The sequence below is a fragment of the Tenebrio molitor genome, chromosome 2 (assembly GCF_963966145.1).
Source record: "Tenebrio molitor chromosome 2, icTenMoli1.1, whole genome shotgun sequence".
Lineage (NCBI taxonomy): Eukaryota > Metazoa > Arthropoda > Insecta > Coleoptera > Tenebrionidae > Tenebrio > Tenebrio molitor.
This window is the reverse complement of record NC_091047.1, coordinates 27445320-27459691: the sequence shown is the minus strand read 5'-3', so window position 1 is coordinate 27459691 and position 14372 is coordinate 27445320. Positions and strand designations below refer to the sequence as shown.

Sequence of the window (14372 nt, the reverse complement as noted above, 5' to 3'; positions counted from 1 at the left end):
ACTGCATAATAAATCGTACCTCATGAATTTTAGACGTTGGAATTATAATAATGTATTTTAATATTATTGTTCGATAATGGAGAAAATTTATGAAATAAACAAGAGCAACATTTTACGTTCGTAAGAATGGGTAATAGACCAGCTGCCACCAGTAAGCAGATTTTTCGTTGAAATGTTAAAGAAACGTCAACAATATGCTGTTGTTAACCTAGAAAACAACTTTTCGATTTCGGCTGTGTTTACAGACGTTTACAATAATCCTAAGCAACAATTAATTATCCCAGAATAAGTGGTAACTTGGGCTTTGCCGTTGAAGATATAGGATCATTATAAATGATTGTGGTCCAAGTTAGCGTAAAAACTGAATGTAAAATTTACTATTGCCGCTCCATATAAAAAATGATGAATATGTGAATACATACCGTTCACACACAGAAGTTAAATTAGTTGCAATATTTTTAGATTCAATCGTTAATTTAGAAAGAAAGAAATAAAACTCTCATCACCGCACTTTTCATCTAAAAAATGACACTGACAGTGGCAAAAATTGACAGTATATTATAAACATTTTTCTCACGTTTACGGTAATCTCTTCTACACCGTAGTGCATCGGAAGTGCACCATTTTCGGGACACTCTGTATGTCCGTATGAGTCAATCTACGACAAATTTTTCAATAAAACAAAAGATGAGGTAGAACTCGTGATTTGTTTTATTTCTGATCACTCGGTATGTAACTGACGGTAGCTACCAAGTAATTATTTAGAAAAAAAAAACAAAATTTGAAACATCTATTTTGAGTGTGGTCCAGTCGAGTCTTTTTAGATAGGAAATGTCATCTTAAATCAAAATCAAAATTTGATGTGAGTAGGAAAGTGATGAAGGATGGTCCAAAAAGTGGTATTTGTTTTAAAACAACAAAGAAAGTGTGTCAAACATTTTATTTACTTTGTGCCAATGTTACTTTCAGCGTTCTGATTGGTTTGCGATTATCTTGTAACTTGTTTGTTTTTTACTTAATTACGATTGGGAATGGTACAAAAATGCTATTGTTCTGACTTATTGCAAAGTTTAATAATCCTTTCCGCTTCTCTGTAGCCCGATTCTATGGCTCCTTGCACAGTAGTATAAAGGGTAGAATGTGTGGCTTCTCCTGCAAATAACAATTTGAGCTTCCCTTCTGAATTTCTTACAGGTCTTGCTAATCTTCTTTGAACGGGATCGTCAGATTTGTATTTTCCTGTTTTCAGATAAGAACTAGTACCACGGAAATTTTCATTTGTGGTCCACGTAGTTTTTAAAATGTTTCTAATTTCTGTAACATTATGAGTTTTTCCCAAAAACTTGTTCAAAACGTATTGGATTCCACTTTTTAAAATGTTATCCGGTAACGTTTCTATTTCTGACAGAAAATCACCGCTGATCCATATTGCCCAAACGTTAGAAATACCCGGCAGTTTCATCATTTCTCTGATTTGGACAATCCAAGAGAGTCCGTTTTTGGTTGGTCCATCGGAAGAGTTAATAATCCCCCAATCTTTATCGCCCCAGAAGAACGAAAACAACTGTTCGTCATCACGCCACCATTTCGTAGAAAACTTAAGAACAATTCGGCCAATTGATCCATATCCGCTATCTACAATAGCTCTTTCTTTCGAGAGAGGTAATTTTGGATCAAAAAGAGTATCTTTTTGTTCTTTCAAAACTCCTAAAGATTGAGTAAGAATTACATAATCTGACGAATAACTAGAGTTGTCTGCAGTTAGAACTGTAATGGTCTGATCTGCGTCCCAGATGATTTTTTGAACACTTTTGTTGAGATGAATTTTACCATCAATGTCCAATTTCTTTCTAGGGTCTGGATAACTTCTTATCAAGATGTCGATAATTATTCTGTAACCGATATTTTTCCAAACCAGTATCTCATCAGCTCCTTCAAAATCACTATCTGCTGAAACATCAAACCAAGACCTCACAGCATCATACAATGTAACATAACCGTCACAAAACCTGAATCCTTCTCTCAAAATTTGTATTTTACTTGAATCGTTTTCATATTTTGGTAAAATGGTTGAATTGTACCTAAAATCAAAATAAAGAAATGGGTTCTACTTTATTTGGATCAATACCTTTCTATGACCACATCTCCTCCAGACGTTCCTATTGTGCTGTTATTTCCATATTTTTTAAGATAAACCTCACCAATAAGTGCATCCAGATCACGAGTTATCAATGAGTCTAATTTAGAACCATCTGAATAGTACACATTATCTTCGAGTGTTGTGACAGCTGGTTCCAAGATGTTGTACTTCTTTGCAAGTTCATAAACGATGTTTCCTTTCATTCCAAAACAATATTCCGCTCCTAGATTAACCACACCATCGCCAAACTTAACACTGTGAATTCTTCCTCCAATTCTATTCTCTGCTTCCAAAATGGTGATGTTTGTGAAAGAGTTTTCGAGTAATTTTGTTGCGGCTGCAATTCCTGCAGCACCACCACCTACTATGATTACAGAAGGACGTTCGGCGTACCCTGATACGAAATAGTTGAAGAGAAAACATATAAAATACGATGATTTCAACATTTTGAATGGGGAGAAATGTGTTACTAGCTTTTAGATGCTGTGTTTTCTTTTATATAGCCCCACAATCATTTTTAGTAGCAAGACTGTCATTAACCTTTCCGTTTTTTCACATCATCATTATCATTTCATATTTTTTAACAGATCAAGATAATTCGTATTGGGTGGTCGAATTATTTATTAATATTCAACATGGGAATGTATTCAAGACGGTTCGAGTTGCGGAGTGCTAATAATACAAGCATATGCAGGGACGACGTAGTTGAGATAAACAAGAATTTAGCAATAAGTTTAGTGCCAAGTCATGAGTGACAAAAATGTGAAACAGTAATGGTCTTACTATAAAGTCCTGTGGCATGCCACATGTTAAATAAATTTTTGTAATTTGCCTCCATTTTGATTCCCTAATAGACATATTAACGAACGCGACGTCATCATCTGGGATGTCTTTATAGCCATTATTTCACGGAACATTTTACGAAAATTTTTAGGTTGGCAAAGCTTGATTCGTCATGCGTGTCAGTTTAAATTACAAAATGTGCAAAGAATTATTTATCAGGATTTATCAAGCAACAAATTCGCGACTGTATTTTTGGGAATTTCACGTATTTCAGCGGGCGTACATGAAAGATTATCTTTCATATTCGTGTTTTGTGACAGAATTTGGATAAAACAAAAGGCGACTTTGAAGACTTGATCAAATTTTCACTTTTAAAATTAAGACATTACCAACCGCCACGAAAATCCCTAAATCGAGGAAAGTAAACATTTTTGTTTAAAAACGGCTTAAAAAGGGCAAATTACAAAAATGATAAAAAACTCGTTTCATAAGACCTTGAAGAACTCATTCTTAAAAATAACTCGTGGCTACGCCACTCGTTTTTTAATCTTGAATTCGTACTTCAAGACTGGTCTTATGAAACTTGTCTTTTAATATACTATTATTAAATCATCCGATGCATCAGTATAAAAAAATGGAAAATAAAAAAAAATCAGGAAAAACATTATTAACCTTAAAAAAAAAACAAATTTTCATTTATGTCCTTCCGAAATCTTACTGTAACTAAAATATTTTTGATGATATGAGTTGTTTTTAAAAGATTTGTAATAATTTTTTAACATTGAAACTAGGTATTAACAATTTCCTGTTATTTCCTTCAAATGTATGTATGTTCAAATGTATGTTCCTTGGATGGATTTGTCAATTCTCGAAGTGATCGATGAAGTTATTCAAACTCTTTGTGGTGGCGTTGTGGGTGTTCTGATGAACTTTTAATTATTGTTTAATCTAATCAACAGTGACATATGGCTGAGGGCATTATCGTGATGCAAGATGGAAGATATTGACTCTACCATTAACCTTTAACAATGATACTCTTTAATTATTTATTTTTACGTTGTCACGTTAATAATAAATTCCAACAGAAACACTAAAACAAAAATGAATTACTAAAATGAACGATTCGTGAAAGTTTCTATTATTTTCCAACAATAACATGTCTAATGGTGCAATAAAACTCTAAAAAAGTCAGGGAAAGTCTCTCTAAAGCATACCTCAACATCAAAATGGATGAAGGAGTCGAAGAGTCCGTCAGTTAGTGTTAAGAAATCTTGAAGTGTTAAGTACAATCGCGACCATCCAAAAGTGCGAAAATTTCCGTATTTTTCGTTAGATTAAAATATTAGGCTCTATTCATTGGCGTTCGTGCAGCCTGTTTCCTTGCCAACGCCTCTTTATATTGAAGATGCAATGTAATTCTTTCGCCACAGCACCCAACGTCCAATTTTCTCCTAGCTTTGCAATAGTCCTACCTGTCTGAAGCGGAGTGAGATGTCCTGACATTTAAAAAAAATACCTTCAATAATTTTTTTAACGTTAGTGTCAAACTGTGACATTTTAGGACGCCTATGATTTAAAATAAAACCCGAAGAGTAGAGGGAGTTGGGAAATAGGAGAGGGGGAACTTGTCAAGGTCAAGCGGTGGAGATGTCAAGGCCAAGTGGTGGGGATGTCGAGGTCAAGGGAAACCAAGGTCAAGTGGTGGGGGAGCGGGAACCCCAAGGTTAAGTGGAGGGGATCGAGGTCAAAGACAAGGGGAGGGGCTTAGAAGTCAAGGTCAAAAAAAGGGTGGGGAGATCGTGTCCTCTCCAACTCCCCCTACTTCAAACTATTAAAAAAAAGAAATCTAGGCTTTAGATTTAGAGGATTCTGGCAGAGGAATCTGACAGTACCAACATGATAACAGTAAATTGTACTATCGCTATTATACCGGGATATCAAAAATTATCTTGGTCAACGGTGGTCATGGATGATTGGAAAACGTCCGTCTCAACTTATTTCGTGTGACGATTTCTTCGGTACGAATGACTGGCCTACCAGCACCTTTTTTATGAGTCACAGAGTCAGTTTCGCGAAACACACCAACACAATTTGTAAGACATTACTGCAAAGTGTGGGAAAAAATAAAAAATAAAACTGTTTGACAGATTTTGACATTCAAAAAATGATTGACACAAATGCTTCGACAATTATTTAAAATCCATGACCACCTTTGACCAAGATAATTTTTGATATCCCCGTAGAACAGCTTTCAGCTATTGTAATACTGTTTTTGGTTTCACAATGGAACTATTGTGAATGCAAAATTAAAAAAAAAATACGATATGATCACATACACGTTTACCGCTGCACCAAAATCCATCATCTATCGTCTGTAGATTAGAATATCGCGCGTTCAAATGAAATCCTGGGCTGGGAAGGCGTTGGAAACCGTCAATTGTTGTGCTTTTTTAAAGCGTACATTAATTGGAGCATGTTGACAGCTAACCTAAAATTTAGAGCCAAAAATGTTTTCTTTTTTTTTCTTCCAATGTTTTACATCAAAAATAGAATAACGTAACGATTACTATTCTCGAAGCAAATATCTAAGGGCACCCTTTGCTAAAAACAAACATGTTCAATTATGTCCCGATTAAACATAAACAAATGTCATTCGTGTCAAACGGCGGGAAATTCAAACTTTACACTGTTCTAAACGGTTTAATTTTTCCAACACCTACTCAGCCCAGGATTTCATTTGAACGCCCGATAGAATTCTGTAACTGGTTACTCTAACAACGTGAAGAGACGCACACTTCATTACAAGGATTTTATTTTCGGACTAGTTGTTTCTTTGGCGCCAAAGAATTTTCAGCAGTCACAATTTTCATATGTGGGTGCAAAAACTCCGCAGGAAGTTTTTATTTGTAGCTCTCAGTATCATTTTAGTATAAATCTTTGAGCAGGTATTCTCAGTGATCCTAGTGATTCAAAGGTGTCAGACCATTTTGTAGATTGGATTTCCTTTACTAGTAACTGGTGACATTTATCAACAGTTTTCAGCGAAAATTTAAATGACATGCTGGATTACATTTTGCTAATTTTACATAACCCTCATTTTGCGGTTAACGTAAAGGACGTCTTGAAGCAGGAATATTCTAGTCGCTGGTTGTAGTGGTCCCAGACACTGCCCAGAAAAGTCACTTGACCTTAGCCCTTTACATTTTTTCCTACGGGGTCATGAAAATTTGGGCAGAAATGTTGCAACACACCAGAAGCCAATTTACTGAAACGGGCAAGGCTGTGTATTGTGGTGGTGGTTAATTCGTACATTGTTTTATTTACAATTTAATAAAAAAAAATAAATAAATAAAAAAATTATAACAAATAATAAATAATTAATAAAATCATACAATATTTTTGAACATTAAGACTAAGATTTTGTTTAAACTCACTTTCTTTCCCAAAAACTTTCATTCGTTACTTAAATTATGAGAGAAATAAGTTGCCTTTATTACAGTCTGTTTTACACAATGTACAACACAATTTAGATTTGTTGTTGTTTTTGTTTTTAAACGAACAAATAACGCATTCGAGTGCTGAAGGTATTAAAACCTCAACATCATTGAACACGAAGTTTTTCTAATTTCACAGAGAAAGTGCGGTCAATCAGTTCAAAAGCGGCAGAAACGGCTTAGAAGAAAATGCATGCACTGGTTAACCACAAACGACACCACCGATGAAAAAGCTGATGCCGTTGATGCTTCCAGAAGTGTTCTTCACCGACCATAAACTTGCCAACACAACCAAGGACGGAACTGTTCTCCGCGCTGTTGCGTCAATGTTTTTCACTAATCACCCCAAACAAAAAGAATAATTCCAAATAGACCAATTAAATTCGAATTTCTGAGAAAAATGTAGAGTAATGAAAATGATTCGATAATTTTGAGAATGAGCTAGATAATTTTCGATTATTCCACGAATCGCAATTAAGCGGTAACAAATTATAACTTGTTCATTTTAGAGGAAAAATAGGCGAGAGCGCTATACTTGTCATAATTTTTTCCAAGGTTATATAATTGCGGGTCTGAAATTGCCACAATTATTCGAGCAGAGACCTTCGAAAGCGAAGCTTCTTCGGTTACAACAACCCCCGAAAGTTCACCAGAGACGGACGTCGTTAAAAAATCCATTTTCGTCGAGTTTAAGCCGACCACCCAATAAAAAAATTTCATTCCGACTTAATTAAAAGCAATTTCCTGTAATTTTCATTGAATCAAGTATGGCAAATTGGCAATAAACTGAATCATCGCGTTTATCGATGATGGTTCCCCACGTTAAGTTAAGTAAACAACATTAAAGCGATTCCTTGCAAATGACCATAAAGTCCTGCACGCATTTTAATCCTGTTGCATAATTATCACGAGCGACTCGATCGAAATAATAAAATTATGACATTAAAATAACGGATGAGTGGGCGGGCGTTTGCTGGTATTTGAATGTTGGTAGATGCGACCTGGCGGTCATTGCATTCAATCCACATTGCAGAAATTCTAGGTCAGCATTATTTGTCTTGTTTGCAGAAGGTTTAAGTACTTGTCTACCAAATATCAATCTCTTGGTAGAAGAGCTCGCGAATGCACTTGTAAGCTGTGTGTTTCCATACTCGAACAAAGCTATCTCTTGATGGTGTATTCTGTTTTAACAGACGTTTCAATAACGATAGACATCTACTTCACGTGGAACAAAAAGATATTAAATCTTCAAAGACATCATTTGAATGATTTGATCAATACTAAAGTACGGATTTCGAGAGAAATAAAAAACTCGAGGGTTTGTGCAGAGAGTGTAAAGTAGAAATGGAGAACAAAATGAAACGAATCAGTTGAAATTATTATTTGTTAACAATTTAAATAAACGAATAGAGGGAGTTTACGTAAATGTAAGTACTAGATTAGAGTTATGGCATGCAGTTAATTCTGACTTAAATTCTATACCTAGAAATCTGAATAATCTGGATCATCATAACGGTGTCTTAATGAAAACAACATGTTTATCGTTTTGCTAATATTTAAATTCTATCTCTTAGAGACAAACTACATTTTAACAAAGAAATATAACTTTTATTAAATTTTTAATTTGTTTTTTAAATTTAATAGTACAATACAGTTTGTATTTGTAAGTGTTGGATAAAAAGGACATGTCCTAAAATGAAACCTTGTGGGATCACACAAGAAAGAACAGTCAGGGGACTATACGTCATTGTCGTCATGATCTAATAAAACATGTCTGCTGTATTTTTTGGATAAAAATTATAAAGTAGCACAAAAATGTTCTCTTATTTTCTATATGAAAGAAGAGAATATTTACGCAATATACTCGTATTTCACGTTACGGGAGAAGACGAAAATGTGATGAGAACTTAACGTTAATCGATGATCTAATGCGGTGGGAACTGCTGTTGGTTACCAAGGAAGTCCCAAAAATAGTTAAATCACTAATCTTAGAGCAAAGGAGTGCATTGAGAAAATAACTTCCACAATGTACACAGAAGCGACTAGAAGAGATTTCCAAAATGTACAGATAATTATCTGCTAGACAAACAACTTTTTAACTTTTATTTAATTTGGTTTTTTAATTTAATAGTACAATACTATTAGTGTTTGGTAAAAAAGGATTGATCCTAAAATGAAATCTTGTGGTATAACGCAATGTTATTATGAAACAGTAAGTCATTGTCATTGTCATATTAATTATCAATTGTATTTTAGAATAAAAATGATAAGTACTATAAACATTTTCTTTTCTGCGGTGAAGGGGAAATAGTAGTTTATTTAACGAGCTCGTGTGTAAATTGGGCTTTTTTTGGCATGAGTGGGCCAGTTTAAAACGCGAGTGAAACGGGCGCTTTAAAGGTCCACGAGGGCCAAAAAAAGCCCAATTTCCACAAGAACGAGTTGAATACAACGTTTTTTTGTTCGACGAGACCCTTAAAGGCTCAAAATCGCTTAAAATCTTTAAAATTAACTTGACGTTTCGTTTTGACAAGTTGTCAAATTTATCAAAATCCATTCACACAGGAGAAAATTCTCAAATTTTGACAGTGTCGAACAAAAAATATTTACATAATAAGGTTAATAAGTTTTATGTTAACCGAGGAAGATGAAAGAAGTTATGGATCATTTCAAAAACGAAAATATGATGGGAATTTAGTGTTAATTGATGATCCAATAGTGAAACTATTGCTTGATGAAGTCCCAAAAACAGTAAAACCATCAATCTTATCGCAAAAGAGTATAATAAATCTTGGAATTGGAATTTAAATAATTCTACTTAAAAAAATAATTTCCACAACGCGCACAAGAGCAACTTTCCAAAATGTACAGATAATTATGAAGAAATTCTTGAAGCAAAACATTTCAGTAATGACAATGAGATAGGATTTATTCTATAATTGATAATGTGACATGGTAGCTATAACGTAACACTAACAACAAATAACATAATTTTTTGTATATCATGAAAGAATGTTTTTCTTAATGTTAATAATCGTGACAGAAAATGTGTAGCAAACAATAGTATATTTCAAACCAAGGTATGAAAGTGCTTTCTTGCAGACCGCAGGTAAAGATTATAAACCGAGCCGTAGGCCTGAGGTCTGCAAGGGCACTTTCTTAACAAGGTTTGAATACTATTTTTTCCCTACCGGCACAACTTCGTTGAAAAAAGCCAAAAAAAGAAAGTTATATTCCTGATTAAAACGAAAATTTTGAGAATTGAATAGTAGGCTGGGTTATTTGTTTAATTAACTTGTCATCGCATTTGAAGATTTGACGTTTGTTCGAAAATTTGAAATAAACAGGGTAAAGTAATCTACCTACCTATAATCTGTTTCAAAATCAAAAATCCACCAACACTGCATTCTACCTCGAAAATACAACCGACAACGTCGCCAACTTTTGTTTTTAGTGTGTCTGCAAGTGTCAGAAAAAAGTGGGGTTATGAAAGAAAACTGTTGGACAGTCGTTTTGGTCGTACTTCATCCTGTTTTTTTATTCTCATTTTATTATTTCACTCAAAAGGTATAATATGGTAGTTACCCTCTTTTTGTACATAATAATTATTTTGTGTTACCTAAATAAACTCAACAGTTCAATATCAAATTATGGCGGGTGGTAGGGCCAACCCAAAAAAATGAAACTTATTCTAGGATTTCTTTTTTTCTGCCAACATAATTCAACAGGTGGTGGATTTTTGATTTTGAAACAGATTATAGCTATCTGTTTATTTTCCAGATTACATGATTGATTTACCAACTTGCTTTATTGAATTGGCTTTCATTTATCAATAACTTATTTCACTTTTGACAGTTTTGACATTTGTATTTTGGTACAGTTTTACCATAAACATTTCATGATTAACTTTTTTACCTTAGCGAGAAAGTTGAATTTTCTCACCTCAAATGAGGTATCCACAGCCTACATTTCTAACCGGAAGGGAAAACATATTTTGTAAGCTTCCTCACGATGCAATCTTGTGGACTTTGCAGGCCCATACGACACCCATGACATTCTTCGCTCTGAAGGTATTATAGTATCACCGAAGTGGTAACCCGGTTGGGGGTGTTCCTGCAGAGTTACCAAAAGTATGAAACAGCCAAGGATTTGTAAAAAAACAAATAATTGTTACTTATACAACTTTGCTTAAAATTTTAACAGAAGAAAAATATATTGAAGGATTTAAGATTTCGTACAATTATTATTGTCACAGTAATTTATATTTCTCATTTTGTCAAAAAAAATTAGATTTGAAAAGAGTTTAGTGTTGATGAAACTCTTCATAGTGGTATGACAAGTGTCACTATTAAATGTGTAAGTGATGAATGGCATTCTCGTACGTTCGTTTTCTTTCAAGGAAATGCATGTCTACGACTTTTGCGACATACTGACTAGTCAGCAACAAGCTTTCTTTAATTAGAGACCAAACAAAGAATTGTACCCCAGACAGGATACAGTAAATTAGATTTTTATTTTTATGTAGTTCATATTTCCGTTGAACCAAGCACCAATGGAATGAAACTATTAAAAGAGTAAAATGTTTCTAATGATAATAAGGGTACGTTCAATTAAGCGGGTAGGTAATTACTACATTCCCGCTACGAATACGAATAAATGGAGTGTAACTTACCCATCAAACAAATTCTCTAACATTATCGTCAAGTAAAATTGAACCTGATTAACGATTAAGAAGCTGAGGTATATACCTACCTATTTTATAATAAAAGATTTGTTTTTGTTTTGGAAATTGTAAATCACACAGATTATTATAAATTTCGTTCTTCAATCACGCTAGTAATGATGAAAATAATTTTATTCTCAATTTAAGTTTTTGCGATACTAGATAGTATTGATCAATTGACTCGTTTAAAGAATATTTCCGGTTTTGGTCATTTGATTTGTGGTTTTCTAGTAGTGATTGTTTCTTCGGGTATTATCCGAATTCGATTGTTAGTGATTTCGTTTAAGTATTATACCGTAATAAAAGTGTCTAGGGAAATTTTCGAACATCTACGAGTAGCTGTAACTTTATTTTAACTGACAATTCCTTCTAAATCTTTGCCATCACTTTCATAAGAAAAAAAAAACCCATGTGTGTAACCTGTGTGGTTGACGATTTGTTGACAACACCTGAAAAACAGCGGGAGAATTGGACCTTTCATGATAACAGGAGCTTTGTTTCAAGAATACCTGTTGACGTTCAGCGATGCGAAGGAGGAGCTGCGAAAGTTTCAGCTGAAAAAAAAACCTTTGACTCTAAAGTTTTTCAGTGAAGAAAGTTCTGTTCCATCCTCACGATAAGATACAAGCTGTTCTAGGTGCCATAATTTCTCTCAACAAGAATATTTTACAGGTTAGCGTCCGAACCGCGTGTCGAACATCATAATTGCAAATGCAAAACTAGTAGGTACTAGGTCGCAGTGGAAAACCATCGACGTAGGATTAATATTAGACCAAATGAAACATGACACCCAGCGACTGACTGCTCAGAATAAATCTCATTCCATAGCTGTATTCAGGGCTGCGGAATAGGTGCAGAAAACCTGCATTTTCTCTTTTTTTCCCATGGATTCCTCTATTTGTAATTATGTACTCTGATTATATCGCGTGAGCAAGAAAATTTGTAACCGAGTCGATGTTGGAACTGTTGGTGATTGAACGGATAATTATAAAAAAAAATTATAAAAATAAAAGTGGACGAGATGACAATTTTAAAGTCCGTTTTTTTTATAATCAATTGCCAAAGTGTTGTCAGGTTGGTAGAAAATTTGGAACAGTGAATTTTCCGTATTTTGACACTGACAATTGATTATAAAAATAAAACGGACTACAGAATAAGGCGATATTAAAGATGTCGGAATGTCAGCATGGATAATTTGACAATTACACGAAAGAAAATAGAAGAAAAGGAAAAAGCTCTTTTTTTTAAATATTAAAATTACCTTCCAGCAACTAATGCGAATAAAAAATAAATCTTGTCAGAAAAGACTTGAACTGAAGTAATTACCGATTAAAAAACACTTTAAGTTTTGTGCATCCGTCAACACTGTAGTTAATTACTATTAATTGTCAGTGTAGCAAATAATTGGCGAACATGGTGCAGCTATGTTCAAATTTGAACGAAATACCTACCAAGAATCTAATGAAAAATTTAAATGAACATCAAAATAGTAGATTTTTGTTTGACACTGTCAGAATTTGAGAATTTTCTCCTGTGTGAACGGATTTTGATAAATGTCACATCTTGTCAAAATGAAACGTAAAGCTATTTTTAAAGATTTTAAGCGATTTGGAGCCTTTAAAGGGCTCGCCGAACAAAAAAATATTGTATTCAACTGGTTCTTGTGCAAATTGGGCTTTCTTTTTTTCACACTGGTGGACCTTTAAAACGCTCCTTTCACTCGCGTTTTAAAATGGCCCACTCATGCCAAAAAAAAGCACAATTTACACGAACTCGTTAAATAAACGACTTTATTTAACGAGTTCGTGTGTAAATTGGGCTTTTTTTGGTATGAGTGAAACGAGTGTCATTTACATTCGTTAAAAAGATGTCCTTTGTGGAAAGCCAATTAGGCAGGAAAAAACGTATCTAGATGGTTACTTTTACGTGAGGGACATAATTAGTGACAAACAGATCTATTGGAAATGAGAAGAATATAAAAATAAGTGTAAGGGAAGAGTCGTAGATAAGGGCAACGCGTTCATCAAGAAACGGGATCACAATCATCCAGAAAGACCTGAAAAATTCGAATTAAGGAAGGCGTTAATCGAAATCAAGCAAAACACCCCAAGCAAGAAGCAACCCGAAATTTGTCCGAAAGGAGTCTTAGCCTGGTACCTTCAGTGAGCTGCATGAAAAGAACGATACGAAATGGACAGTCGGTTACAAAAAAATCGAGTACGATTGCGGGCAAAAAAAGTGGGACATCAACGTCATTGTCTTGACTTTTAATGTGAAATAACCCTTACCTGATTCTAACCCTTCTTTGAATTGATTGACGTTGTCATTAAGTATTGTAAGTTGTAGGGAATGATTGTAAGTAAGCACGTAGTGAATATTTATTTAATGCAAAGTCCCAATCAAAATCTACCTTTATCAAAAGAATGTCCCACTTTTTATGCTGCCAATAGTACAGTTACGGCCACGGAATTTCGTCAGTTATTTTACTGTCAATTCGAAAAAACTTGTGTAGCCTAAGCTTTATTGTCATTATGACTGACATTCAAAATTTTTGTAACAGAAATTCTGTCACGCACAATAAAAATCAAAATGCCACCAGTAACGTTTTTGACATCCATGTCAAAAATTCCAACGTGGGGTTGGAAATATATAAAATCTGTTTTACAGCTAATGACAACATTGACAACGACTGACGAAATTCCGTGGCCGTGACTGTACATCATAAAAATCAAGAGCACTGAATTTTCCTATTTTTAACACATGTAAATCAGGCTTTTCTGACTTTCAACGGCATGCTTTTTCAAATAGGTTAGTCTGACGTAAGGAATGCCATTATGTCTGACGTAAGAAATGAAAAGTTTTTACATTTTGCTTGCCTCGGTAAGTCGGTAACATCAAAATTGACAACAAGAAGGATGAATTAAACTATAGAAAATTTGATGTGCGAGATTTTTTTGCAATCGACTGTACGTTCGAAAGACTCGAAAATTTAAAAATTGCGCTACTACCGAAAATGGAGTGAGATTTCGTCTTTAGGACTCAAAAGGTGAGGACAGGATTATCAAATTTATGACACCAAAATGCATGCAGCACTTGTCGGAGGCTAAGATACGGTTCATGGATGGTATGTACACTTCTGTTCACGGAAAAAGCATACAAGTCTTGAGAGAGATTTTTGCACAATTTTGATTATACAAGACTTAAAAGAACCCACAATAAATCTTGAAAATAA

General features: G+C 34.2%; 1 protein-coding gene across 1 annotated transcript; it reads right to left on the bottom strand.

Annotated features, from left to right (window-relative positions):
- Positions 1–926: 926 nt before the first annotated feature.
- Positions 927–2627, bottom strand: LOC138124258 (spermine oxidase-like). Its single transcript, XM_069039246.1, has 2 exons — positions 2129–2627; positions 927–2081 (listed from the first exon to the last, which is right to left on the bottom strand). Exons 1-2 carry the CDS (start codon positions 2584–2586, stop codon positions 1046–1048), a joined length of 1494 nt encoding a protein of 497 aa, XP_068895347.1. The 5' UTR covers positions 2587–2627; the 3' UTR covers positions 927–1045.
- Between the last annotated feature and the right edge of the window lie 11745 nt (positions 2628–14372).

Excerpts from the sequence above, each read along its gene's own strand:
- LOC138124258 (XM_069039246.1), bottom strand. The coding sequence starts at position 2,586 with ATGTTGAAATCATCGTATTTTATATGTTTTCTCTTCAACTATTTCGTA. Across the intron at positions 2,082-2,128 it reads GGAGATGTGGTCATAGAAAG|GTACAATTCAACCATTTTAC; the intron begins GTATTGATCCAA and ends TTTTGATTTTAG.